The sequence below is a fragment of the Aptenodytes forsteri genome, unplaced genomic scaffold (assembly GCF_000699145.1).
Source record: "Aptenodytes forsteri isolate BGI_AS27 unplaced genomic scaffold, ASM69914v1 Scaffold40, whole genome shotgun sequence".
Taxonomy (NCBI): Eukaryota; Metazoa; Chordata; class Aves; order Sphenisciformes; family Spheniscidae; genus Aptenodytes; species Aptenodytes forsteri.
The window spans coordinates 906,410-932,045 of record NW_008796077.1 but is presented as its reverse complement, the minus strand read 5'-3'; the positions used below and the strand labels follow the sequence as shown (position 1 = coordinate 932,045).

Sequence of the window (25,636 nt, the reverse complement as noted above, 5' to 3'; positions counted from 1 at the left end):
TCAATTCTACCTCTTGAGCAAAACAAAGTAGTGCTCCCCAGTTGCGTGGCCTCATCCTCTTCTTCGGATGTGTGATCATAAGCACATGTGAGAACATGATCACATACTTGAAGAATGCATCACAGTGCATTCACATCCGAATAATGACAGTGTGTTAATTGTTCAGTTAAATATTTTCTGAGGGTGAGTTTTGGATCCTTAGCATTGCACCAGCGTGAACCTGTGCATGTGGTCTCCCAGCCTCCCAAGCTGTTGTCTTCACTAACTGAGCCCGGAAATTCCTTCTGCTGACAAAAATCCCCTCTGTGTGAGATTTGGGGTCTTCATGAGCAGTTAGACACAGACATTTGCCTGACCCAGCACATCTGGGGCGAGTGTCCCGGGGCTTCCCGGCAAGCTGAGGCTGCGCGTCACCTCGCAGAGGGTGCTGGGTTTCCTTGGAGGATGGAGATGTGCAGCACAGACCCATTCCCATGCCGGCAGCCACTTTCCTGTTACAGGGCATCCAGACCAGTGCAGAGGGCTGTGCCCGCTGACCCCTCTCATGCCTCTGCACTTTCCTGTGAGTCAGAACTGTCCTGTTGGAGAGGAAACCAGATGTAGTTGCTGTGAAGAAGCTACTATAAAGTGCCACTGGCCTAAGTCACATCCACGGTGTAGGTCTGTCTGGGCCTGGAATCTCTGTCCACCCCTGGGCCAGAGTAGACGGCTCTCAGTGCTGGGTTGGCATCCAGTCTTGTGCTGAAATGGGACGGTGGGAAGGTGGTGTGGGAGTGAAGGAGGTGTCCAAAGTTAACTCAGGAATAGTCATGAGTCAGAAAGCCTCCTTTTATGCATAGAGAGCAGGTGAAAACACATCTACTCACATGCAGGCCAGCACACGGCACAGGGCACTGGGGAATAACAGTCTTCACATCAGCGCTGTTTCTGCATGAGATTTTAAGGTTGTGCTGCTGGTTTCTGAGAGTGTCCCAGAGACCTAAAAGCAAAGAAAGGCAGAAACGCCTCAAGTGCAGAGTAACAAAGCCCACGAGATGGAGGGTTGCAGTTATGCAGGTGATAACCTCACATCTGCTTCACTGAATTGCCAAACAGCTAGACAAGAGGGATGTTTCCATTTTGTAGCCTTATGAGGTGAAGCCAGGGAAGGTATGGGCTGGCTGCCTCCAGCTGAACTCGCCTCTGAGATCTCTGCTCAAACACAGACAGCAGAAGCACTGAAACCAGACGATCCCAGTTCACAGAGTAGTCCTGTAGTTCATAGAAACCAGATAAAACAACGTGCCTCCAAGAGAGGTTGTCCCATTTGGTGGGGCCCAACGTCTGCAAAACTCACGTACTGCTTCAGGCTCTGGCAAGCTGCATCTCCCTTCACTGGAGCATGGCAGCATCAGCTTAGCAGGAAAGTTTGGGAAGACCTCAACAGCTCTTGGGTCTCACGGGCTGCAGTATCGACTCTGCACCCTCACCACCATCCCAGTTCAGCATAACCTCGCTGTGCTGGTTTCTCATCTGCTGCTCCTGTGGTCTGGGAAGTCCCAGGGAAGAAGCCCAGGGCCTGGCTGGGGCAGTTGCTCAGGTTTCTTCATCCTTGTCACCTACCGTGGTGTCTGAGTGGCAGCAGCTCAGGACTGTGAGCTGATCTCAGGGTCTCTACAGACGCTGGTAGAGGAGCTCCAGCTCCCAGCCAGATGCAGTGGCCCAGCCTAGAGTGCACAGGCAATAGCCCTTGTTGTAGGAGCTGCTTTCCTCTTTGGCTGTATGAACTTGCCAGGTATTTCATAATAAAGAATGCAGGTATTTGAGGATGACTCATGAGGCATCAGGTCCACCTGGCCTGAGACTAGGTTGCGCTGGGTTTCCTTGTAACCTGTGCCATAGTAAAATCTGCAAACACGTGGTCCTAGGATGAAGCTGTCACAGTATAACAGCAAAGGGAGATCTTGCTGGCTCAGCCAATACCATATATCACCCTGGATAGTTTACTCAGCCCCTCCATCCTAATACTGCCACTGACAGCTGAAAATTAAGTGTGTTTCTGGAAGAGAAGGTGAGGAAGCCAGTCTCACACTGGGACCCCTCTGCCCTGTCCCTCCCGCACGTGTCCCAGCAAAGGGTGTTGGTCACCAACTTGGTTAGGCAGTGAAAAAGGGCCCAGCAGGAGGTCAGGAGGGGTGAGCAGCTGGTCACTAGCACCTTGGTTTCAGGGCCAGAGTGTCAGCACGGTGTGAGAGCATTGCCGGGCCGTGATAGTGCAGCTGAGCTGCTCAGAGGAGCCTGCTGCTCCCTCCTGCTCTGCATGTGTGCTGCCGTCCAGGCTACAGCATGAGTCTCACTAAATATCCCCCACAATCACAACCGCCCGGTCCGTTACCTTGCACACTAATGCTGGTAATGTGCGGCGCTTGACCCCGAATCTCAGGGAGCCTCCTCTCCCCTCTCAGGGCTGTTGTGTGAGTCCTGTGTCTGTTGGCATCCAGAATGGGCAGCCTTCCACCACCTGCCCCTGCGGTGCCCCGCTGGCACAGAAGGGCCTCTGGAAGTAGTAAGGACACAGGACCACAAGCCAGAGCTGGTGGCAGCATTGACAGAGTAGCTGTTGCTCCAGTCTGCGTGCCAACCGTTATCACTGGTAACTGGTTGGACTGGCATTTGCCAGGCAAACACAAGGCTGCAGTGCTTTAGCAGTGCCTGTTTGAATTTCTGTGCTTTCGAGGAGACCACCAACACGGTGGTTCGACCCTGCTCTCGCAGCCGCGTGTGAGCGCTGCCTTTGCTGCGGTTCTGCTTTCTGACGCCGAGCGGTAACTTCGGGCTGCGTGGCGTTCGGGTGCACTGACTGCAGCTTGGTGCGTTCCAGGTGAAACCTTTGTTCTGGGAGATGGCCTCCCAGGGCCCTTGGAGCCTCGCCTGGACCCCATGGACTCTGCCTTGAACTCTGTCAATTCATCCAGCCACAGCAGGAGCTCCAGAGACTATCGCCTGCAAGGATACAGGCACCTGCACCAACCCTCTAGCCTCACCCAGGGCAGTACCTCTGCCTTGCGTAGGCTTAGCTCTGGGGGTAAGAGAGTTAAGAAGCCAGCCCTCCGATTGTAAATTGGGCAATAAAGGGCTTTTCTAACTCCAGTTACACCTTTCTAACTTCAGCAAGTACCAGAGACTGGCTTCTACATTGTTAAACAGGTAGTCTGTTAGGTTCGACGGTAGCTCTAGAGACATGGCAGATGGGCGGGTGGAAATACGGAGAGGTGGTGCTTGCAGGGTCACTCATTCGGCGTGGTGACTAGGTGGGACCTGGAGGTCAGTGGATAGGAAGGAGTAAGCAGGAGCTGAATTTGCAAGCATGGGCGTGGGGCTGTCAAAGCAATAAATGGGCGTCTGAGTCCGTGAGGATGGATCGGGAATGGCCAGGGAGTTGAGAACTGCCTGATGAGGCTGGGAGCTGGGGCGGGTGGCCAGGAGGATGAGCGGATGCGCCAACGGCACTTGTCTGTGTGGAGGAATAGGGGCAGGAGAGCTGTTCAATGCAGTGAATCAGCACATGTCAAATACAGGTGTTTGCAAAAAAAGTTGTAATTTTAAGTGCATGGCATCAATAAAAGCCTCTAAAAAGCTCAGGCTGCTGATGCCTTGATCCGTCTCCCCCCACTTCTGTGTATGCAGGCAGAGAGCTGGAACAACGGGCTGTGCCGATGCCGGCACGTTGGGAGCAGGTCTTTTGTTAGCTTTGGCGGTGCCTCAAGACAACAGAATTTCGCATATGGGCTCAGTCCATCAGAAAACGCAGCCGATGAAAACACAAAACAGCTTTGCTGTGTTAAAATTGCTAAAGGTGGTGTTCGGAGCCGGGGAGCGAGGGGAGAAAGGGTGTGTGGGGAGAGAAGTGGGAACGGAGGATTGTTTTCTGCAAAGGTGGGAACTGTCAGTAGATGGGCAAGGAAGAGTGGGAATGGGGGGGGGCAAACTCAGCTGAAGGGGCACAAGGGGAAATTGGGGTTTAGAGTGAGGAAAAGGGCTCAGTATAGAAAGCTGCCCCGAAAAGTGAGGCCTAAGGAGAGAGAATAAGGCTTTGGTGTTAGACCTGTGCCACAGGAATCTCTGGGGCACGGTTGGGACGTGCCCTTCGCGTTGTCTCTGCCGTTGCTTTGAGAGAGGAGACTGAATGGTAGATTAAGGGTGAATAACTGCTGGAGCGATGCTGCGGGGATACTTGGAGTAACGGCTGCCGTCTCGCGCTTCCCCCCCAGGTTCAGACAGATACCTTGGATCCCGAGACGTCTCGCGGCTGAGCAGCCGCGACCCTTCGTCCTGGACGGTGGAGGAGGTGATGCAGTTCATACGAGAAGCAGATCCACAGCTGGGACCCCACGCTGACCTCTTTCGGAAACATGTGAGTATGTGTGTATATATATATATATGAGTGAGTGTGTGTATATGTGTATATATGTGTGTGTATGTATATATTATATATGGGAGGGGGCAGATCATCACACAAGGAAAATCTAGGAGAGTCAGAAGAAGGGCAGCACTTTGTACCAGCTGGAGTTTTGTGCTAAGAAAAACATCCTCATAAATCCTGCTCATACCGTGTTCAGGCTTGGGATCCTCTTACTCAGAAGTCGTCGAGGGGAAGACATCGCAGCCCAGCTACAGCTCCCAGCACCGCTGCCTTTGTGCATATGGAGAGCTCAGCTCTTAGCTGGACTTGAACCCTAGCGCTGAAAACACAAAACCCTGTTCATCCTGGAGTCTTAATATTCACCTTGTAGCAAATTTCTTCTGGCAAGAAACATGTTCCAAGTGGAATTCATTGAGTGCGTTGCTGCTAAACTCCCCTGTTTCCTATAAAAAGGAGTCTCGTAAGGCTCTGGTTCTTGTGCATGTCTTTAAGTGTAAAATAGCTGCAGACATACAGCATGGAGTTTGTACAATTAAAGCTACAAAAATTTTGGCAGCTCCACATCCTGATTCCTGCCGGACAGTTCATCTTCCCTCTGCCTTTTGATTAACTCCATGTTATATCTGGTGGTGCTCGTGAAGTCAGAAGAGCAGTAGGAGAAAATACCCATCTTCCCCAGGCAGGAGAGGCGGATGAGACGCTTCTTGCTCTGTGCTGGGCTGAGACAACACTCTCTCTCTCTCTTTTTTTTTTTTTTTAATTAGTTCAATCTTAGAACCACCAGTAATTGAAAAATGTTTTGGTTTAATTGTGCAAGACGGTGCTCAGCTCTGAGCACTGGAGATCTTACCAAGTGTGAGACCTAACTGAGTGTCGACATAGGACAGGATTTTCTATTGTTCGAGGTTGTGATTTCTGTTTTTCATTTCTAAGTCCATTAACGTTTTCTTCATGGAAACCTGTCCACTGCAAAGCTCTGGGCCAAGCCTGGACCAGGTCAAGGAAAGGAGTGCTGCAAGGGACTGGAAAACTTCCACTCGCAGATGCTAAGTGCAAAGCTGTTCTCCGGTTATTTGGAGCTTCGTGATCCCTCCCCTCCTGAGCCTCAGTGAGGGACACATCTGGCTCAGCTGTAAAGCATCAGATACTTTTGAAAGCTGTGATGTTGAAATCAGCCCTGCTGGAGATGAGATGCTCCACTGTTGCTCTGCCAGCTGCTGGGACTTTGCTTAGAAACTCCAGAAATTTGCTTTGCACGCAGTGGCAGTCTCTTTGGGTTTACAGGGTTTGGTCTCTTGCCTCATTCTTCAACCTTGACTTCAGGGCTGCGTGTGTCATGGCAGGACTGCTGTCAGGGCCAGCGCATCCTCTACCAGGAGATTTCTCCTGCAGCGGGATGACGATGCCCTTGAGTGAGAGACTGCTCCCCTGCACTGCCGCTGCCTCGATTGTTCCCCTATCAGGGAAACCCCCCTCTTTTCCTTCCTCCCTACCTCCCTTCAGGATTTGCTGACCAGCTGGACATGGCTCCTGGGTGTTTATCACCCAGCAGATTTCCCAGCACCACGTGGGGGGTCCAGGGCTGGACCCCCGAGCTGCAGGCAGGGTGGGACGCAGGGATGCCCACGCTGGGATGCTGCAGTTACGCGCAACCCACCTCTGCTGTTGAGCGGTGCTCTCGCCCCCAGCCATGCTGCTTCAGCCACCGTCATTTTGGGCACGGCCTGGCTCAGGGGGCAGGGTTAGGGCTTACAGGTGTAGTCACAAGTGCTGTTGTTTCCCCTCCTTGCAGGAGATCGATGGGAAAGCCCTGCTCTTGCTGCGGAGTGACATGATGATGAAGTACATGGGGCTGAAGCTGGGGCCAGCCCTGAAGCTCACTTACCACATCGACAAGCTAAAGCAAGGCAAGTTCTGAGAGGACGCTTGGCAGGACGGATCCTGGAAGCTCCGCTCCTGGCCATCCATACCCACGCTCGCCTGCCGACAGGTACGCATGCACACACACCCATTTACGCCGCAGACGGACACCTCACCGACGCCCCAGCCCCGCTGCAGGGGTCCAGCCGCCTGCCCGCCCCTGCGCCAGCGGCCAGGCCCCGGCGGGCGCTCGGGAGGAGGCTGGCACACAGTTGGCCCCGGGGCTTCGCACCGGACTCGAGTCGTGGGCGTCCTGTTTGAAGCGGAGGGTTTCTCCCTGCTGCCCAGCCGGCGCTTCTCCACGGGCTCCCAGTCCTACTTCCCTTGGAGGGAGCAGCGGCTCTGGGCAGAGCCCGTGGGGACTGGGCACACACGCCGGCTCCTCTCCCTCTCACTGAGGCTCGTGCGCTCCCAGCCTCGCCTGCTCGGGGCGGCCCTCGGCTCCCGTCCCCTCAGGAGGAGTGGTGGGCTGGGGGAGCGGGACGCTTTGCGCTTCGCCAGGCAGCCCGGCTGCGAGGGGGATGGTGCCCCCGACCCACGCTCGGCCCCCGTAGCACCGTGGCGAGCTCAGAGCAATGACTGCCCCCGTCCCCGTCTTCCACGCCTGGGGGGAGCCCGGCCACCCATCCCGGGGGCCACTCACTTCCCACGCTCTGCCTGCCCCTCAGCTCCTGGCCTTCCTCTGGCTGGGGACGCTGGGCCAGGGATGGAGGTCTTCGTATTTATTTCTGACTGGGGAGGCCGCGCGGCGGCACACGGCACTGCCTGGGAGCGTGGAGCGAGCTGCGGGAGAGCCAAGGAGCGTGGCTGGGTCTGGCGTGCCCGTGGCAAGGAGGGGCCTGGGTCGGCGTCGGAGGCTAGCTGGATGCTGCAGGACTCAACTGATCCTTCTCTCTTTTTTTTTTGAGGTTGTTTTTTTTTGAAAAAAAAAAAAATTTTTTTTTTTTTATAAGGAGTTGTCTGTTTAAAATGATGAAATGATTTTTCTACCTGTTGTTGAACTTGCAACTCTTGGAGATTTTTAGCCAGAGATGCCAAGGTTCGTCTTCCCAGGGGCCCTCCCGGTCGGTCCTCTGGTGTTTTCGGTCCGTCCCAGCTCAGCGTGGGCGAGAGGGTGTTGGGTCTGGCAAGTCAGAGGATCCCACTGTGGTGACCTGTCCTTGCGTTGCTCTTCCTGCGAGGGCTTTGCCCTACCTGGCGGCACCTGTTTGTTTCAGACAGTCTAATGTATTTATTCTTGATGGCACTTGAGCGGTAACCCGCTGTCCCAGACACGTTACTGCAGCTGCAAGAGGAGCATCGGAGCGGAGGCCACCCAGCCATGCCGCTGTGTCCCCTGGGCAGCAGCTGCCAGGCTCAGGGCTGCCTGTGGGGACAGGGGCTGCCCGTCCTCTGGCACACCTCCTGCCCCGGCCTGGGATGAGCCGGGGAAGGGCTGATGGGGAGAGGCGCGGCGGAGGCGAGGGCTGTCCCAGACGTGTGCCCACGCATGCACCCACAGCGCGCTCCCGCACACGCTTCCTTTCTGCAACGACCAAAGGGCTGGGACGGGGATCCCCACCGCAAGCACTTCTTTCTGCTCCTGTCTTTAGCTCGCCCTCCGTGCATCCAGAGCAACGTCTCACACCCTCTTCCCTGCCAACCTCGAGGGCCCTGGCCAGCAGCAGAAAGGGCCCCCGTGGTGAACAACCCTCCAGTCTCTTGCACTGGGTCAGGTTTACCCCTAAGGGGAAAAGTTGCAAAAAAAAAAACCAACAAAAAACCCCAAACCCCAAAGTAATAAAAAGGCTTTTTGTTGTACAGCAAAGTCTGTGCTGCAGTCCCTGCTGCTGCACCAGTGTGGTCGGAGGGAGGTGGGGCTCCGGCCACTCGCAGAGCCCCGTCACTCACAGCATCGGCCCCAGGACGCCCCTCGTTTTTACCCGATGCTGATCCCGCTGGCCCGCTGCAGACAGGTCCCCGTGCGGGGTCAGCCAGTGCTTTCCTCTGCACTTATTTTACGTTGATTTGTTTATAAATAAAAGGATGACTAAGCTCCTCCCTGCTGGTTGTGTGTGCACTGATGGGAGCGCTTGGCTGGGCACGTGGCTGCGTCTTCTCAAGGGCGCTCACCGTGGGGGGAGCCTGGGGAGCGCAGGGACAGGGCGTGGGGTGTTGCTCCAGGACAAACAAACCCCCCAGCTGCTCCCGCCCTGCTCCTCCAGTGCTGTTTGTGGGAGAGCTGGGCCAGACCTGCGCTGAGAAAAACAATTTGACACAAGCAATCTGGTGATGCGATGAACGAGGGCTCATTAGTGACGATAGCGAAGTGCATCGGCTCCTGTCCGGTCTCTGCTCGGCCCCTCTGACACCGCCCCAGCTCCTGCTCTTTGCAGCTCTGCCCCTCAAAAGCCTCGAGCGTTACTTGGTCCCGACCAAAGCAGCTGTTCGCTGCTCTCCAGGATGTTTTCCCCGAGGAGCAGCCCTGTCAGAGAAGCACTGCGGGTCCCTGTGCTTGCAACGCACACGTGGTGGAGGGGCTCCATCACTACGTGAACACCACCACCTTTCCAGCACTGGCACGGAGCCCTCCGGCATCGCCAGTTCCTGGTCCAGGAGCGCGGTTGCTCTCAGGGATGTGCAGGATCGGCAGTGGTGCAGGCAGAGGCTTTCACAATTCTTTGCTCCTGCCTGGAGCTTGTGGGGGGCGTTGGGGCAGGGAGCAGCCCCCGGCTGGAGTCCCTGAACCCATCACTGTGCAAACACACCTCAAATCTGCACGCCTGCCCCGCGATGGTGCCCTGAGGCAGGTAACAGGGAGTGGGCAACCACCACCTGCAGCCAGACTGTGGGCACGAGGCGGGGGGGGTGTCAGCTGAGCCCTGAGCCCCCGCATTGCTCACCGACACAGACCATTGCCATGACCATGGACCCCCCATCTGGGCAGCTGCGGGTTGGCCGGGAGCCCTTGTGAGTTGGTCCCGACCAAAGCAGTTGTTCGCCGCTCTCCAGGATGTTTTCCCCGAGAGCAGCCCTGTCAGAGAAGCACTGCGGGTCCCTGTGCTTGCAACGCACACGTGGTGGAGGGGCTCCATCACTACGTGAACACCAACACCTTTCCAGCACTGGCACGGAGCCCTCCGGCATCGCCAGTTCCTGGTCCAGGAGCGCGGTTGCTCTCAGGGATGTGCAGGATTGGCAGTGGTGCAGGCAGAGGCTTTCACAATTCTTTGCTCCTGCCTGGAGCTTGTGGGGGGCGTTGGGGCAGGGAGCAGCCCCCGGCTGGAGTCCCTGAACCCATCACTGTGCAAACACACCTCAAATCTGCACGCCTGCCCCGCGATGGTGCCCTGAGGCAGGTAACAGGGAGTGGGCAACCACCACCTGCAGCCAGACTGTGGGCACGAGGCGGGGGGGGTGTCAGCTGAGCCCTGAGCCCCCGCATTGCTCACCGACACAGACCATTGCCATGACCATGGACCCCCCATCTGGGCAGCTGCGGGTTGGCCGGGAGCCCTTGTGAGCTGGCTGGGGCAGCTCCATCCCACAGGGAGGGGGCTGGGGGCATGGACTGGGCAACACAGAGGGGCCAGAGACCAAGGGGGCCCAGCCAGGCCCCACACCATGCCTGGGGCACCCACAGCACACACCGGGGTGCTCTGCATGTGCCCCTGGGCTCAGCAGGGCTGGTCCTCCAGTGGCACCACGACGAGGTGGTGGTGAAGCTAAGGTGGGCCTTGTCTTCATGTGCAGTGGGCCTGGGGTTTGTGTCCTGCCTCAAGATGCGCCTGGAGCACCTTGTGACATCGCCTCAGGGGCTGGTGGTGAAGGGAAGACACCGGTGGTTGGAGAAGGCAGGCGAGAGGCACCCAGCCCCAGGGAGGGCGGTGAGGTGGGTGCTGCGGGAGAGAAGGGGTCTTGGCTGGTCCTGGAGGTCCAGCACCAGGTGGGGTGGGGTGGGAGAAGCACCCCAGGTCTCTCCTGCAGCCTTGGCTTTGCTGCCTTGGGGCTCGCTGGGCACCCCGGGACCTCTGTTCAGGTGTCTCTGGCCCAAATTCACCCTTCGGACCGCTTGTCAGCAGCGTGGTTCTCCCAGCCCGGGCTGATGGGGACCTGGGGCTCCACCATGCCAGCACCCAGCCCTGTCCCCCCACAGCCGGCATCTCCTCCCAGGACAGCAGTGGGAGTGAGCGTGTCCTTGCCCACAGCACCACGGCAGCAGAGCCTGGGTGGTGGCTGGACCCATCCATCTTTTGGGCTGGAAGGGGCCGAGCTGTTGAGGCACAGTGGTACCTTAGCCAGGTCCCACAGCCACCATTCGCCCAAACCCTAGTGACGAGCCCTGTGGAAGCCCCTTTTATTTGTAAAGTTTCACTGCATCTTCCTTTCTTTAAATGCTCGTTTCTGTTGCAGCCCCAGCTAAGGAGCTAAAATGCAGCAGCTAAGGGCGGGCATCAAAGCAGAAACACCTGCCACGCTGGGGTGCCGCTGCCCCAGCCCCGGCAGGTCATACAGGACTGCCCTGGGGCTGCCTCCTGCCTGTCCCACCATAACGGGCACCCAGCTCGGGGAGATGGCTTGGGGGAGGTTTCACCAACATGCCCACGAGTCGGGCTGTGGAGACAGCCAAGTCCTCCCTTAGGGCAAGAGGAGAGACCTGGGCTGGCACCTGGTCCCCAGGGAGGGCTGCGGGGTTTGTCCTGGGGGGGAGCCGAGCCCTCCTCCCCCCCGAGCAGCTCCCCGCTCCCAGGGCGCAGAGCTCTCTCTCGCTGACCGTGTAACTAACAGCTACTGAGGAAAACACACAGCCCTTGCCGGCGTGGAGCACCCCGGTCCCAGCAGGCTGCAGTCAGGACGCAGCTGGGAGCGGGCAGGGAGAGCCTGGCCGCAGCGCTCCGCCGGAGCCAAGCGAGACGAGGAATAAAGGGAGAAAGCGCTTCCCCACTCCTCACCAGAGCCCGAGGCTGCTGCCTAAGGGCAGCCGTCGGCAACCGCAGGGCGCTGTGGGCCTCGCATCCAGGCGAGGGTGGCCCCGGGCCACTTGTCCCAGCGAGGGTGGCCCCGGGCCACTTGTCCCCAGGGCAGCTTTGGGCAGGGGGGGAGCTGTTATTTAACCCACAGCTGAGGCGAGGCTCACGCTGCTCCCGAGAGGAGCGCAGCAAGCGGCGGCGGTGACAGCCCCGCAGCACCACACAGCCCGAAGACAGGGCTCTGGCCATCAGCGTGTTCCTACACCCCACAGTGGGCACCAGGCAAGGGGCTCTTCCCCCTGGGGAAGAAGAGGGAGCAAACCATCCAACAGGCAGCTTGCAGCACAATTCAATTAAAAACTGTCATTTTTCTGCCCTGCAGAGGCTGGTTTCTCCACTGCTGGGGGGAAGCCCCATAATTTCAGCCAGACTTTAGAAATACATGTTGAAAAACTGCTGCAAATACGGCTAACAAGCTTTTTCTAGCTTACACTGGATTAACTTAAAATTAGACCATAATTCAGTCCTTTTCCTCCCTCTGAGCTATGGAAGTAATATAGCAAGCTCTTGGCTAGTTACTCATTTTATTACAAATAAGCATTTAATGACCGAGTCAGTTGCACAGTTTTGGCCAAAACAAAAACATTTCAGGAGAAAGAAAACAAAGTCGTGCTACAGATAAGGAATGATCTCACACTGCTGGAGGACCAGCCATTTCGTGGCCAGTGTCTGCTCAGTACAGAGAGCATCTCGACTCGGTTGACCATTTTTGCAGGACTGTTGTAATTGGCACACACGAAGAATGCTCAAAGCTTTCTGGGCTAAAAGCAGCTTTACAGCATGTATTTAAAATAACTGAGGAATAAAGCAAGAGGGGCTGTGGAGAAGATCACTTAAGATGAGACAGGACAGTGCTTAATCAAGTTTGGCATCAGACAACACGGGAGTTAGTACTCAGCCAGGCTCGAGACGTACAGCTTTCTCCAACCTTTAATGAACTGAAGAGTTCTGAACATACGACGCTTCAGACAACTGAGACACTTTCTTTGAAACTACCAGAGACCAAAAACTGTGTCGCTTACACTGCGGCAAGAGGCGGGCGGGGGGGAAAAGCGAGTGCATTTCCCACCCCAGAACTGCAAAGCTGAGCTCGTCATCGTAGGACAGCACGCATCTACGGACTAAACCGAGTAACACTGTAGGCAAACTGCGAAGCCCCTCCCTCAGGAAGCAGCACTTCTGTATTGCATTGAGTGCGGGACGCGCGGCTCCGCCGTATGAAAAAAGGCAACGGAAGGCTCCACTTCCAATCAACGAAAAAAAAAAAAAGCACCATGAACTGTTCAGTCCAAGGCAAATCACAACGGGAGCTTTTAAAGGCAGCATCTGAAAGTAGTTCACTTTCTCTTCTGTACCTCCCCCTTGATGCAAGGAGTTGAAATTTCCCAGCCCAAGAAGCAGCACCAGCAAACTGCTGGCATAGAAAGGGCTAACAGTTACGCCTCGTTTCAGGCAACAATGGGCTTTCCCGACAGTTTTGCTTTTTTTTTTTTCCCCTCTCTTTTTTTTCCCCCACATGATCCAAGTTAATTGCATCCCTGCAGAGTGGCACATCACAGTTACAGCTGATCATGTTCCAGATTAACTCTTCTATTCCAGGAAGATTTTCCTGGTTAAAAGTTCATTGCCGGCAATGAATGCACCAAGACCACCAGTGCCAAACGTTTTTAAATACTATTGAAAAAAAAAACAAACAGAACAAAATATTCCCCCCTCCCCCCCCCCCCAAAAAAAAAAAAAAGACTGCATAAAGCTGAACAGACCCATCCTCTGCAGCACAGCACAGCTCAAGAACTGAGCGAGCCCCCAAAATCTAGTTCATCCACATAATTTCACCAGTAAGTAATAAAGACTGCTGAGGGAGCAGAAAGGCTGGAGAAAGCAACTCAACTGTCAGTGTCCAAGATATAGACGTTACCACGCATTAGGAAGGAAGTGTGCACCTGGATTCTCCCCAACACATCAAATCCCGTACCCGAATTTGCTTTTCATCTCCAAGATGGTGCTAGCTGAAGGAAGTCTAGAGGTGCGTGTGCTGTGATGAGCTCTCCTCCAGAAATATACACAGAAAATAAACGAAGGACAGAAGAGTTGAGGAAATAAAGGGACAGGATTTCATAACGAAAATTATAAAACTGTAACTTAAGAAAGCCCAAAGCTGACAGTGTTCAAGCTATTGCTGTAAGAATGCCTGGAAAATCTAATGAAGACTCTTCTCTTCAGCGAAGACACATCTGGAGAAAGAGAGAAAGAAGAGGAGCAGGAATTATTGACAGTGAAGAGCAACAGGCGGGAATTGCACAGCACACTGAAGTCCGAGTCTTACATACATCACCCCAGACAAACATAACACATGGGACCTGACCACACACCCCTTCCCAGGATAAAAGATGTCTGTGAGTTTTACAGGGGCACTATGGCAACATTAAGACCAGCGTATTACACCCCTAAGAAAGCAAGCTCATTCTAGAGGTCGATGTTTAAATAAAATGTAGGGAGTGAGCACCGTTAAGCTAAGAATTAACTTCATGCCCTTCCCAGCGCTGCCCGTGGCCGGTACCAAAGGAAAATCTTCATTATGTTGCAGCTATTAAGAGAGAGTTGAGCTGAGACGAGTACCAGCAGGCCAGTCAGCCAGACAGGGGACACACCACACATGCCAGCGTCACTTTCCCTACAACTTCTTCATTTGGGGATGGCCTCCAAGCCGTCGGGTATCAACGCAGCACCCAGACTTGTCACATTAGGGAGCACACTGGCACTGCCAGCGAGCCAAAGGTTCGGAATATCTTCAGGAGGATGAAAATTTACAGATAGGATTCTTCAGCTTTTAGTTTGCTACCGTACCAGATCTGGAACAACCCAACACCTAGCGATCCCAGCCATCTTCAGCCCCGCAAAGGCCCAGTCCCATGACCAGGGATGGGGAAGTGTTTCTGTGCTAGGCTCGGGCTAAGCCTCGTTTTCACTCTGCAGTTAATTTTGGAAGCATCTGTTATACGAAGGAAAGGGGGAGGAAGGAAGAGTTGGACATCCTTGGGCCCCCTGGCATTCAGCAATAAACTCCCGCTCTCACTCGACATGCAAGTGCACAAATGCTGCTTAACTTCTCCAAAAACACCACACAAAACCAGCCAGAGCAGTGGGAAAAAGCGTTATGTCCACGATCACCTACCGCACAAAGGAAGGACTCATTTCGATATTAAGTCTACCTTTTTTGCTGGTGAAGTTTGAATGCTAGGTTTTAGTGAGCCCTCTCCAAGACTGGATTATATACATGCAATTTTCACATCCATGTAACATCTGCAGCAGCTATTACAATTCAGAGCTCAAGCCCACTGGTTTGACAGAGAAACTTGCTGTCTCAAGAGATGGGGGAGAATGGCTATTTCAAAAATGTTCTCTGGCAAAGGTGAGAGATTGCTCCCAAAACACCAAACTTTCTAAATCCAGTAACCCCTTGCTCAGCTTTGCCTCCATTTTCAGGAATGTGTGCCGTATTTGTGCTTTGTTTCTTTATTTCAATTTAATCTCAAACTGCTGCACGTATTTTAATACTTTACTATGTGTCAATTTGCTAAGGAAATACCCACCCACATCTGTTACACAGACATGAGGTATTATGCATCCCGCAGCACAGCTGGAACACGTGTGAGCACCCACACTTTTCACGGTGTGCCAGTTCTCTACCAACTGATGTGAAACATTCAGATGCCAGGAGGAAAGACTGGGCAAGGAATTTTTTCCATGAGGAAAGAGGTTGAGGTCATTAAAAGTTACCAGGAATCAGTCATGATTTACTGATGGAAACTTCAGCTCTGTTATCTCCAAGTCAGGCGAGCTGCTGCCACTTCTATCGCTGTAGGTGTCCCTGCAGAATTCAGAAAGATTTTGTTTTACAGAGCACAAGTGCTTTATAGACCTAGTTTTGCATCAGGAATTAGTGGGGTTTGGTAGTAAGTACTGCTAGCTGAGGTTGAAAAGCAAAGCACACAAAATTCCTAGTATAGCTGTCCCTTTGGAAATAGGGCTGAGTCATCACCAATTTCAAGGTTTGTGAATTAAAATGATTATACATAATAACAGGCATTTTATAAGGCAAAGTTATTCTAAAGGAAATTCGATAAATAGGAAATAGGAGACTGGTTAACCACCCGTAAGCCATTCTATTTCAGCTTCCCAGTAACAGCTGATTGCCTTTAATCCATTAAACAGCTTTTTCAGAATCACAAAATAATTCAGGTATCGGAAGGGACTGCAGGGACAGCTATCAGATCAGACACGGCTGCTCAGGGCTTTATCCACTCACATTCCGAAATTCTCCAAGGACGGCGACTGCGCAGCCTTTCTGGGCAACATGCACCAATGCGTGACTGATCTAACGGTGAAAAAGATTTTCCTTATATCCAGTCAGAACCTCTCTTATTTCAATTTATGTCCATTGTGTCTCATCCTCCCACCATGCACTGCTGTAAAGAGCCTGTTTTCATCTTCTTGATAACATTTTTGTAGGTGCTGGCAAGCTGCTCTTAGGTCCCCCATAAAGTTCTGGGCAACATGCACCAATGCGTGACTGATCTAACGGTGAAAAAGATTTTCCTTATATCCAGTCAGAACCTCTCTTATTTCAATTTATGTCCATTGTGTCTCATCCTCCCACCATGCACTGCTGTAAAGAGCCTGTTTTCATCTTCTTGATAACATTTTTGTAGGTGCTGGCAAGCTGCTCTTAGGTCCCCCATAAAGTTCCCTTGCGCAGCCTTTCTGGGCAACGTGCACCAATGCGTGACTGATCTAACGGTGAAAAAGATTTTCCTTATATCCAGTCAGAACCTCTCTTATTTCAATTTATGTCCATTGTGTCTCATCCTCCCACCATGCACTGCTGTAAAGAGCCTGTTTTCATCTTCTTGATAACATTTTTGTAGGTGCTGGCAAGCTGCTCTTAGGTCCCCCATAAAGTCTTCCCTTCTCCAGGCTGAGCAAGCCCAGCTCCTTCAGCCCCTCCTCACTGGGCAAGTACTCCAACCTCCTGACCTTCTCAGTGGCCCTCCACTAAACTCTCCCCAATTTATCAATGTTTCACTTGTACTGGGCGACCCCAAACCACACAGAATATTCTAACAAATGCCAAGTAACAGACATAATCACTTCTCTCCATCTGCTGGCTGTGCTCTTACTCATACAGCCCGGGATGCTGTTCATCTTTCCTTTGCTGCCAGCGCACACTGCTGGTTCCCGTTCGGTTTGCTGTTCCCCAAGACCTCGTCAGCAGAGCTGCTCCCCAGCTGCTCAGTCCCCAGCCTGTGTTACTGCAAGGGGTTCCTAGATGCAGGACTCTGCATTTGTCCCTGTTAAACCTCATCGGGTTCCTGTTGGCCCACTGCTCCAGCCCGTGTCCCTACGAACAGTGGTCCCATCCTCGAGTGTATAGTCTGTTCCCCCCTGTTTGGTGTCACCTGCAAACCTCACGAGAGTGCAACGATGAGACTTACCTGAAAACGTGGTAAGACTTACAAGGGCACAAGAATAAAGGGGAGCACAGGCTGGGCTACAACTGCCACCAATATTTTTAGATTATATGCTAAACACGAAACAATTTGTGACCACTATCACGAAAGACTCCACCAGCAGATAATACTAACTTAGGATGCTGCAGTAGAGAGGAAACTTCAGCTCCTCTGCTGTGAAAAGCCATTTCAAACTCAAATGTGCAGAAGCAGGAAATTAAAATATCCCTCAACACTTGGAGCATTGAAATGAGGCATCTTCACACAGAAACTCCCTTCAGAGCAGATCAGTCAGAGCACAACTGACAGCTGTTCTCCAGACATCGACACAGGAATTCCTGTGGTGCAGCTGCATTGCAGCTCAACCCAGAAAGGCCAATACTCTCCTTTTTGCATTGCTTTAGTTTAATACATTCAGTGCTATTCTCTTTTGCATTTAGTTTGGGGTTTTTTGTTTAGTGCATGTTAGCACTCCAGCTACACAAGCAAATCCTCTGTGTTCTCCCCTATAAGGAAGAAAATGGGTCACTATGAAAGTGATGTTTATCTGTTGCATATTGCCACAACTGCTGAGCAGAACTGCAGGGTGCTAGGGAGCAGCAGAAGGAAGCAAACATACCATTAAGTCTACCCAAAACATTAGTTGCTTTGCAAACTGAGACAAAGGAAAGCTTAAGTTAGCAGAAAAAAAAAAAATTGAAGCTGCAACCACCAGGGCCCATTCTTTAAACCAGCAACAGGAACAAGTTACTTAAGGACCAACTTGTACCTAGGACTTGTACAAGAAATGCGGAGGAAACCCCATGAGGTCTCCAATCACCTAAGAGCAGGCCCAGCTGCGGTTCCCCAAACACCTCTGACTGACAACACGAGACTGCAGTTACTCTCCCTGTGGGACAGCTCTATGGCACTACAGTCAATCTTCAAATGCAAGACAAGAGGTTTCAAAGAAAGACTGGAAAGAAGAGGTGCCACAAATACCCCCTAGTTACTCCACAGTAACTTTGTGCCAAGAGGATTCTCTGGTTTATCCTGTAGGAAGAAGCACTGCCCTGTGAAAGGTCTGACTGGTGTCCTCCTTCAACCTACCTGGGTGAGAGCCTGCAGCCCTTTTGTAGGTAATGCGTGAGTCTTCCTGCAGATGCCAAGAGGAGGCCAAAGTATGGGGGAGATGGCTTAATTGGTCTAGAGAGGAATTCAGGGTGATACTGAACACCAACGAAGAAAGGATGCTCTAAAAGAAAGAAACAGAAAACATTAATGTCAAGTCTCTTAAGCCTGTGGCTGAACTGCAGTTGAAAGCACTGATCACGTTGAAGGCCTGATGATGGGGAAGAAGTGTCATTTCTATCCTGCCTTTTGTCCCTAAATGGACAGGCACATGGGATTCTTTTTTTAGTGTAATTTTATGGATGGAATCATTCTGAGAGAGCCTGGACTGGTCCCACACAAAAACCTCCTCAATTACCCTCCGAACACTTTCCCTTGTAAATACCTACACCCACAAACTAATTGCTTAAGTACTCACCTTCCAACTCAACCACTTCCATTCGCTCTCCCTCCTCATCCTGGCCTACAAACTTCAAACCTTGCTCTTCAAAACACTTTTTCAATTCTGGATTGACCTAGAAGACCAGAGGCAAGAAAACCCATGATCTCTTGTGTTTGGATTACACAGAAAAGCTCAACACCTACAATAGCGTTTTTACCTCAAATCTGTGTCTATGTCTCTCTTCCAAGAAATCATGATCTCCATACAGCTTCCCTAAACCAAAAGGAAGACATTTCTTAGAGCAAATGCCAAACAGTTCGCACAATGCCAAGTTTTAACAAGTTCGTATGAATAGCATCCATCAGAATCTGCCACTGCTAGAGGGGGCCAAATTCATTGACCTCCATTTCACTACTAGAACAAAGTCTGCAAACACCTACCATTCAAGGATGCTTGAACATTCCCAGGTCTCACTTCCCCATACCCACCATACACGCACATTATTCCCAGGAAACACTTCCAAAAGAGGTAAGAAATGCCTTACTCATGATTGAATTCTTGGTTTGGAAGAGCGTTCTTCTCTTGCCAAGCCTCATAGTCCCACCCATTTGCCCAGGATTATGCTCTGGCATGTCTATGACCTGCAAAAAGTATTCAGAGAGGGAGGTGAGAATGAGGGAGGAATAACAGTCCCAGGCAGACTCTGAAACGTTAAAGGGAGGAAAAAAAAACAACAACATCCATACAGAAAACAAGCAAACCACCCCAAAGAACATTGTTTTGACAAGGTGAACCAACAGACCTAGATTAGGTAGCCGAGTTATTCTAGTAAAGGCTGTACAGAACATACGGAAGGTTTGCGGGTATTCAGTCAAAGCCTACATAGATCCCATGCACTAACACTGTGCTATTTACCGAACTAAACGTTAAACAAACAAACAAGCAAATTTACAGAAACAAAATCCCCAAATCAGAATCACTTACACTTTGATAAATAACTTCATAAGCTGGTTTTTTGAGAACTTTTTCCTTTTGAGTAGTATTTTAAATTATAGCAGAAGCCAATCATTATGGTGGACCCTGGACAAGGCACACAGAGCCTGCAGTCTAAAAAAGGCAGGTTCAAAAATCTGTCCACAAATGTTCCAAGGAATTCATGTCTGCCCGTGTTAATTTCTGAGATCATAATTAAACAGTTATGCAGTGGAATCTGGATATCACCAGATCTTTAACATTTACTCTGTGAAATCAGTTAGCTTTCAAACTGCCCTTTAAGAACCTTTTACCTCTTAGAAAACACCTTGCTTTATGAAAAAGTGTAATTAAAAATAAAAAAAATATTAGTTTCACCTATAATAAGCACTGCAATCTGCTATGAAGCAGCAACTGCCATGCAGTTAACCAGGCAAAGACATTTTCTTTTCAGATTAATAAATGATGGAAGACAGACTTAAAAGCCACAAGATGTAATAATCCAAGCTCTTAACTGTACCAATAGGTATGGGCAGAGAAGTCTAGCACAGTAAGGATATTACAAGCAAGTCGCCATAAACTCACCACTGGATGACCAGTTTTGGGGTCAAATTCTGTCGAGTTAGCATCTGCAATGTTACATTCATCAATTAGAAACACGAAGTCCCTCATACCGTGACATGCATTTACAAGACCTCCCCCAGGCACAGCTGCGTCTCGTCCCCACGCTTCTGGCAACCAACCTTAACTGTGCTGAGCCACTCACCTGCACGGAGCTGCCAGCTCAGCCCTGACAGCAGAAACAGGACTCTGTCAGCACTGTTTGATATGAATTTCTGAGACTGCCTGGAGGTTGCAATCTTGGGGCAACCAGTCTAGTGCAATCGGTGATGAAAGCGAGGGTCATTGAGGAAAAGCATGCATTCAACAGCTTAGAGTATTTTAAATAAAGCCAGGGAGCGGGAAGGGAGCAGCAGTACTCCGAGAAACACATTTTCCCCTACCTTCACTACTAGCGAGACTCGGAATCAGGCTGAGAAACTAAATTTAGCACTCTGTAAAGGGAGTTTTGACAACAGGGACCTAGTCAATTCAAGCAGTGGACCCCAGAAAGCAATTCAACTCACTGAAGTAGGTGCAACTGCCTCATTGGCTGAATTGCTTTTTGGTCTTCATTCCCACTGGCTACAATGGGAATTTAGGATGTCCAGCACACATAGGCACAACTCCACTTAGGTGTTTTATTCAGGAGCTGAACCTCGCTCTAAGCAATAGAAAGTTTTCTGTCATTATAAGCATGCCTTACTCCATTGATTTTTATTTGAATAGGATAAGGAAATTGTTCTTTTTCCTTTGAATTGGCAAAGGAGATGGGGAATTTTACAGGCCTGGAAAAAAATTTAAATCTACCTACCAATGAAAAATTAAAAATTACAGGTATTTCTCAAGCAATCAAAGAAATGACCAAAACCCAGGAAGGGTTTTGTGCAATTACCTTGCCAACCAAGAACACTGCGTGCAAACTCCACAACTGCTAACTGCATTCCCAAACAAACTCCTGCAGAAGGCAAGGCAGAACACAGATCAAGTCAGGACAAGGACCACTGAGCCCTAACCGCAAAGCACACACACCTTCACAGAGCAGTCCCGAGTCAGAGGAACACCTGGATGAGACAGACCTTTGATTTGGATTTGGGGGTCTGTTCACTCTGTACCAAGTAGTTCTGACAAGTTTTACTCCACATCTCCCTTCCTCATCCACTCAGCTCACACAATGTTTCCAGTCTCTCACCACGTCCATTTCGTTTAAATGCAGTCACATATTTCTTCGTGCCAAGATCACCACAGCCTCCTCTGAAACTTCCTCTGAGACTCCTACCCCCTCATTATAGAGATTCCATGTCATCACATCCCAGCCAACCCTGACCACTTCAGAGCTAACTACAGATGACTGCTGCATTACCCAGTTAAGCTGAGCATAGATCATCACCTTCCTCAATCAACTATCTTCAAAATTGTACATTCTAGATACTAATGAAAAAATCAGTAAAAGCTCTTGCTGCAGACCAGGCTGTTATTCAAACTCCTTCCTTTCTTTATTTCTTCTTACGGATGAAACATGTTTCTCACCTAAGAAAGGTTTTTTCTGTTTTCTTGCCCAGGAAATAGCTTGAATTTTGCCTTCTGTCCCTCGAACACCAAATCCACCAGGAACCAGAACTCCACTGCATGAGGATGAAAAGATTCCATTCACATAGGGCTCACCATCCTGGTTCCCCCCACCACATACCACCTCTCTCTGATAAAATCTTGGCCTTGCAAGGCCTCACTCCTGAAAAGGGCTTTAAAGTGCCCTACGTGGCGAGGCCCGTCTGCAGCACAGTTTCCATATGACTTCATGTGAGCTGTCACATAAAATGTCACAGAATTTTCAAGGAAACGTTTTATAAATGCACATTTTACCTTCCCAAGAAATCCCAAATACAATGCAGGTTACAATACTAGAACGGTTCATGTTGCATGACCCACATGCTCTGCACCAAACATGTTTGCAAACGTATCACCCAGCCAGGCCCATGCTGAGGAAGCCACTGGCTGCAGTGTCAAGTTGTCCTAATGGCAGGCACAAGGACACCAAATTCTGCAGGAAGTTCTTCCTTCTCCTGGTACCACCCAAAGCCTGCTTCCCTGAGGGCTAACAAGCCCTGCCTGTTCTTGTCTTCTGGGCTAACTCTTGGCATTCCTCTGCATCCTAACACACTTCTTCCCTTCTCACGTTTTCTGCCTGAAGAACTTTACACCACATTTACACCTTCCGTCCTCTCTCTTTTGCTTTAATAGCCTTTGCCAGTACCTATCCTTTCCCCTTATTTCCTCTCACCCTGTTTCCCCACTAAGCCTGCGCACATCCTCATCTGCACGACCATCTCCCCTACTGCTGCCTTTCACAAACTCCCTCGTTTATTTAACAATTCTCCATTTTACATCTTATCCTAAATTTTATTGAGAGGTATTTGGGGCAATGTCAGAGTGTGCTGGTACAGTGCCTAAGAAAACAGTCTCCAGTGAGACTCTTAATTCCAAAACTGTCAATAGTGGCAAGTTTATCAGACATGCTCCAAAGAAATGTCCAGAGTATAGGAATCTTACTCAGCACCACACAGCTTCTGCCATGCTTCATGGTATCGGACAGGTTCTTCCTGCAGAGTATCTGGCTCCAAGTCAGCAGAGTCAATATACTGGGAAGAAATCCAAAACAGGATTATGAGATACTGCCACTAGAGTGCAAATACAGGGTCTCCTTAATTCTCATTAAATTAAGATATCATCATTCCTCCTGGATAGCTCTGAATTTGTTTCCTACTAGATACTTGCTTGTGTTTTTTCTGGGCTGATTTCCTGTCTGCTAGTCAACAAAACTGCTTTCCAGCACCATCATACTACAGATGCGCAAACGGAAGCCACGTTTTCCGTATCTTCCCTTCTCTGCAGCTCTGCTGTCACATAAATGAAGCTGATGTCCATTAAGACCTAGACTCATTAAATGTGAAGTCTTAATGGAGCACAGCGAGATGGGAACACACAGCTACGCAGACAGAAACAACCACACGGCAAGAAAAAAACTGAATCACTATCTCATCAAATACACATCATTTAATCTTCAAGAGAGACTGAAGAACAAATAGGATATGGTGAAACACAGGCTGTTGTAATTAAAAGATGCTATGACCAATGTTACATATGGAAAAAACCTGCAAATTTTCCAGTTTCTCATCTCCAGTACTCCAGTATCTCTGAACTTCTGAATGCTCTGGCAGTCTGCTTACCTTTTTGTGCTTACCTTTTTGAACAATTTTTTTTTTTTTTTTTTTTTTTTTTTTTTTTTTTTTTTTTTTTTTTTTTTTTTTTTTTTTTTTTTTTTTTTTTTTTTTTTTTTTTTTTTTTTTTTTTTTTTTTTTTTTTTTTTTTTTTTTTTTTTTTTTTTTTTTTTTTTTTTTTTTTTTAAAGCTTGGAATACTGCTAAACAGTTCTTTAACCCAATGCAAGATCTCCATGCACAGGACTCACAGAACCCATTCCCCTTCTGAACCATACAAATCCAACTGTGTCAGGAACTACCCATAGATGCATGCGCAGGGTTTACCCTGTCTTACTTGTTTTTCTTCTTTTCTCCTCTACTGATTTTGTAAGTTGAAAGGTAACCCAAACGCAGAACAGTGCTGTTATAAAGCAAGCACCTATTTCTGTGACTCACCGGCATCATGAAACCACTGTACATTTCAAAAGTATATTTAAATGAAAGTAAAATTTCTGGCAATAGATACGTATTTCTCCTCTTCAGAGCATCTAGCTACAACCAAGACCCTTAAAAGCACCTCTGCTTTCAGCCAAACCAGCATTAAAACCTTAATAAAGTCTGAGGCAGAAGCATCATAAAACCTGTGAGTACCACAAGGATAACAGCAACAACCCTAAAAAAAGGATCACTTTCAACAACTGTCAGAGAAACTAAAGCCAACGGTCCCCTCCTCAAATATACCTACCGCTCTATCACAGTTCAGCGCTCAACACTGAGCACTGAAGAGTTCCTGTCAATTATACAGACACCTTGTACGTCTTACAGGACGAAAGGCTGGTTTGCTTTGAAGCTGTTTTATGCCTGACAACAGATATTTTGATGCTGTAATCCAAGGACAAATTTGAAGTTCACTGGGTGAATCAACTCTCCCTATGGGCTTCTGAAAAACTTAATTAAGAAGGGTAGCTCTGTAGGTGGAAGGAGTATGGGGGGGATTTCTCCCCTCCCCCCACACACACACACGCACCCACCCCTACCTTAATGTCAAGTTTGTGGTTGATAGCCAGTGCAGAATGCTCCAGTGCTTTAATGACAGATGCGTAGGAATCTGAAAACTTGGTGTATTTGCCAACAAGCGCAATGGAACATGTTTCAAGGAGACGGTCATACCTAAACAAAATCAAAACACACAAGTTATTTCATCATTAACAGGAAATGGGGGCAAGAATCACTTACATTCTCTTCAACTTTTCAAGTAATATAAACAGTTGGGCTCTTGAAAGTCTGTCCAACTAGAGAGATGACAACTTTGGAAGAGATGACCTTTTGTAACAATTATGACTTAAAACCATCAAAGTAAGAATAGAAGAAAGCAGAAGGAAAAAAAAAAAAGAAAAAAAACAATGACAGAGAAAAACAGTTGCAGAAAGTCATGTATAAATTAACTCATTCCTCCTTATGCTGAAAAGCCATTTTGAGTCGATCCAAACTGTCCTTTCAGGAAGCTGTATTATATTCAAAGTCTGCAGTAAACTATCAGGAGAGAGGATCAAAGCACAACTCTCCATATGTTTATACTGCACAGCATCTTCCCACGCTGCTTCTGACTGAGTTCACTTCAGCAGCTAGAAATACAGAAAGGACTTCTGGAGTCCTAAGGTTGTATGGCCTACACTTTCAATCCCCAGCATGTGGCAGCATGGGATTTACGCAGCATTCTTGGCTACAGCTAAGAGATTGTTTAAAGTTTATTTCAAAATTGCTAAGTACCTTCAACCAAGCTGGTTACCGAGCGCTTTCCCTGTCAAAAGAAAATGTTCTTCACAGTGGTGGCTCATGTCATGCATATAAAGGGAAACATCTAGATCTTGAAAATTAATTTCTTATAAGGACAAACATATTTGAGGCTTCAGAAAGGGCCTGAATGCCAAGTGAAAAGACTCAATTCACTATTTCCCCACGAATATGGAGTCTACTCCCCACAAGAAAAAAACACCACTGTGTCCTAGGAGTCTCAGACAGAACAGTTACAAAACAGTTGTTTCACTTGCTTGAAAGCATACTCAAAAGGTATATTTTTATTGACACTCCTGATGACTCCTACATATGCCTACAAAAGGATTTCAACATTTTGTAATGTCACTGGGTGTTTTTGTATAAAAAGGGAGGGCAGAGCTGTCCACCTTTTAATTACTTCAAACTGGTTTTGACATGGACGGTACAATACCAACACAAGATAAGGAACTCTGTAACATTATCTTACAGGATTTATGAAGAAAGGCTGAATTTATGAAGAAAGGCTGAGAGAGTTGGGGTTGTCCAGCCTGGAGAAGAGAAGGCTCCGGGGAGGCCTTCTTGCGGCCTTTCAATACTTAAAGGGAGCTTATAAAAAAGATGGGTACAGACTTTTTAGTAGGGCCTGTTGTGATAGAACAAGGGGTAATGGTTTTAAACTAAAAGAGGGTAGATTTAGACTGACTAAAAGGAAGAAATTTTTACGCTGAGGGGTGGTGAAACACTGGCCCAGGTTGC

General features: G+C 49.6%; 2 protein-coding genes across 2 annotated transcripts in view; one reads left to right on the top strand and one right to left on the bottom strand.

Moving 5' to 3' along the window:
• Positions 1-6,717, top strand: part of SCMH1 (sex comb on midleg homolog 1 (Drosophila)) — a 55,898-nt gene extending 49,181 nt beyond the window's left edge. Inside the window, exons 13-15 of the mRNA XM_009286652.2 lie at positions 2,861-3,064; positions 4,251-4,393; positions 6,195-6,717. Coding sequence (XP_009284927.1) covers positions 2,861-3,064; positions 4,251-4,393; positions 6,195-6,320 — 473 coding nt within the window. The 3' untranslated portion in view covers positions 6,321-6,717. The remainder of the gene's footprint in view (positions 1-2,860; positions 3,065-4,250; positions 4,394-6,194) is intronic.
• A 5,142-nt stretch (positions 6,718-11,859) lies between these two features.
• The window catches only part of CTPS1 (CTP synthase 1), a 20,874-nt gene continuing 7,097 nt past the window's right edge, over positions 11,860-25,636 (bottom strand). Inside the window, exons 8-18 of the mRNA XM_009286651.2 lie at positions 24,142-24,274; positions 22,456-22,544; positions 21,436-21,530; positions 20,801-20,863; positions 19,891-19,934; positions 18,878-18,974; positions 18,551-18,606; positions 18,370-18,466; positions 17,931-18,075; positions 15,112-15,202; positions 11,860-13,565 (exon numbers count right to left, since the gene is read on the bottom strand). Of these exons, the coding sequence (XP_009284926.1) occupies positions 15,118-15,202; positions 17,931-18,075; positions 18,370-18,466; positions 18,551-18,606; positions 18,878-18,974; positions 19,891-19,934; positions 20,801-20,863; positions 21,436-21,530; positions 22,456-22,544; positions 24,142-24,274 (904 nt within the window). The 3' untranslated portion in view covers positions 11,860-13,565; positions 15,112-15,117. The remainder of the gene's footprint in view (positions 13,566-15,111; positions 15,203-17,930; positions 18,076-18,369; positions 18,467-18,550; positions 18,607-18,877; positions 18,975-19,890; positions 19,935-20,800; positions 20,864-21,435; positions 21,531-22,455; positions 22,545-24,141; positions 24,275-25,636) is intronic.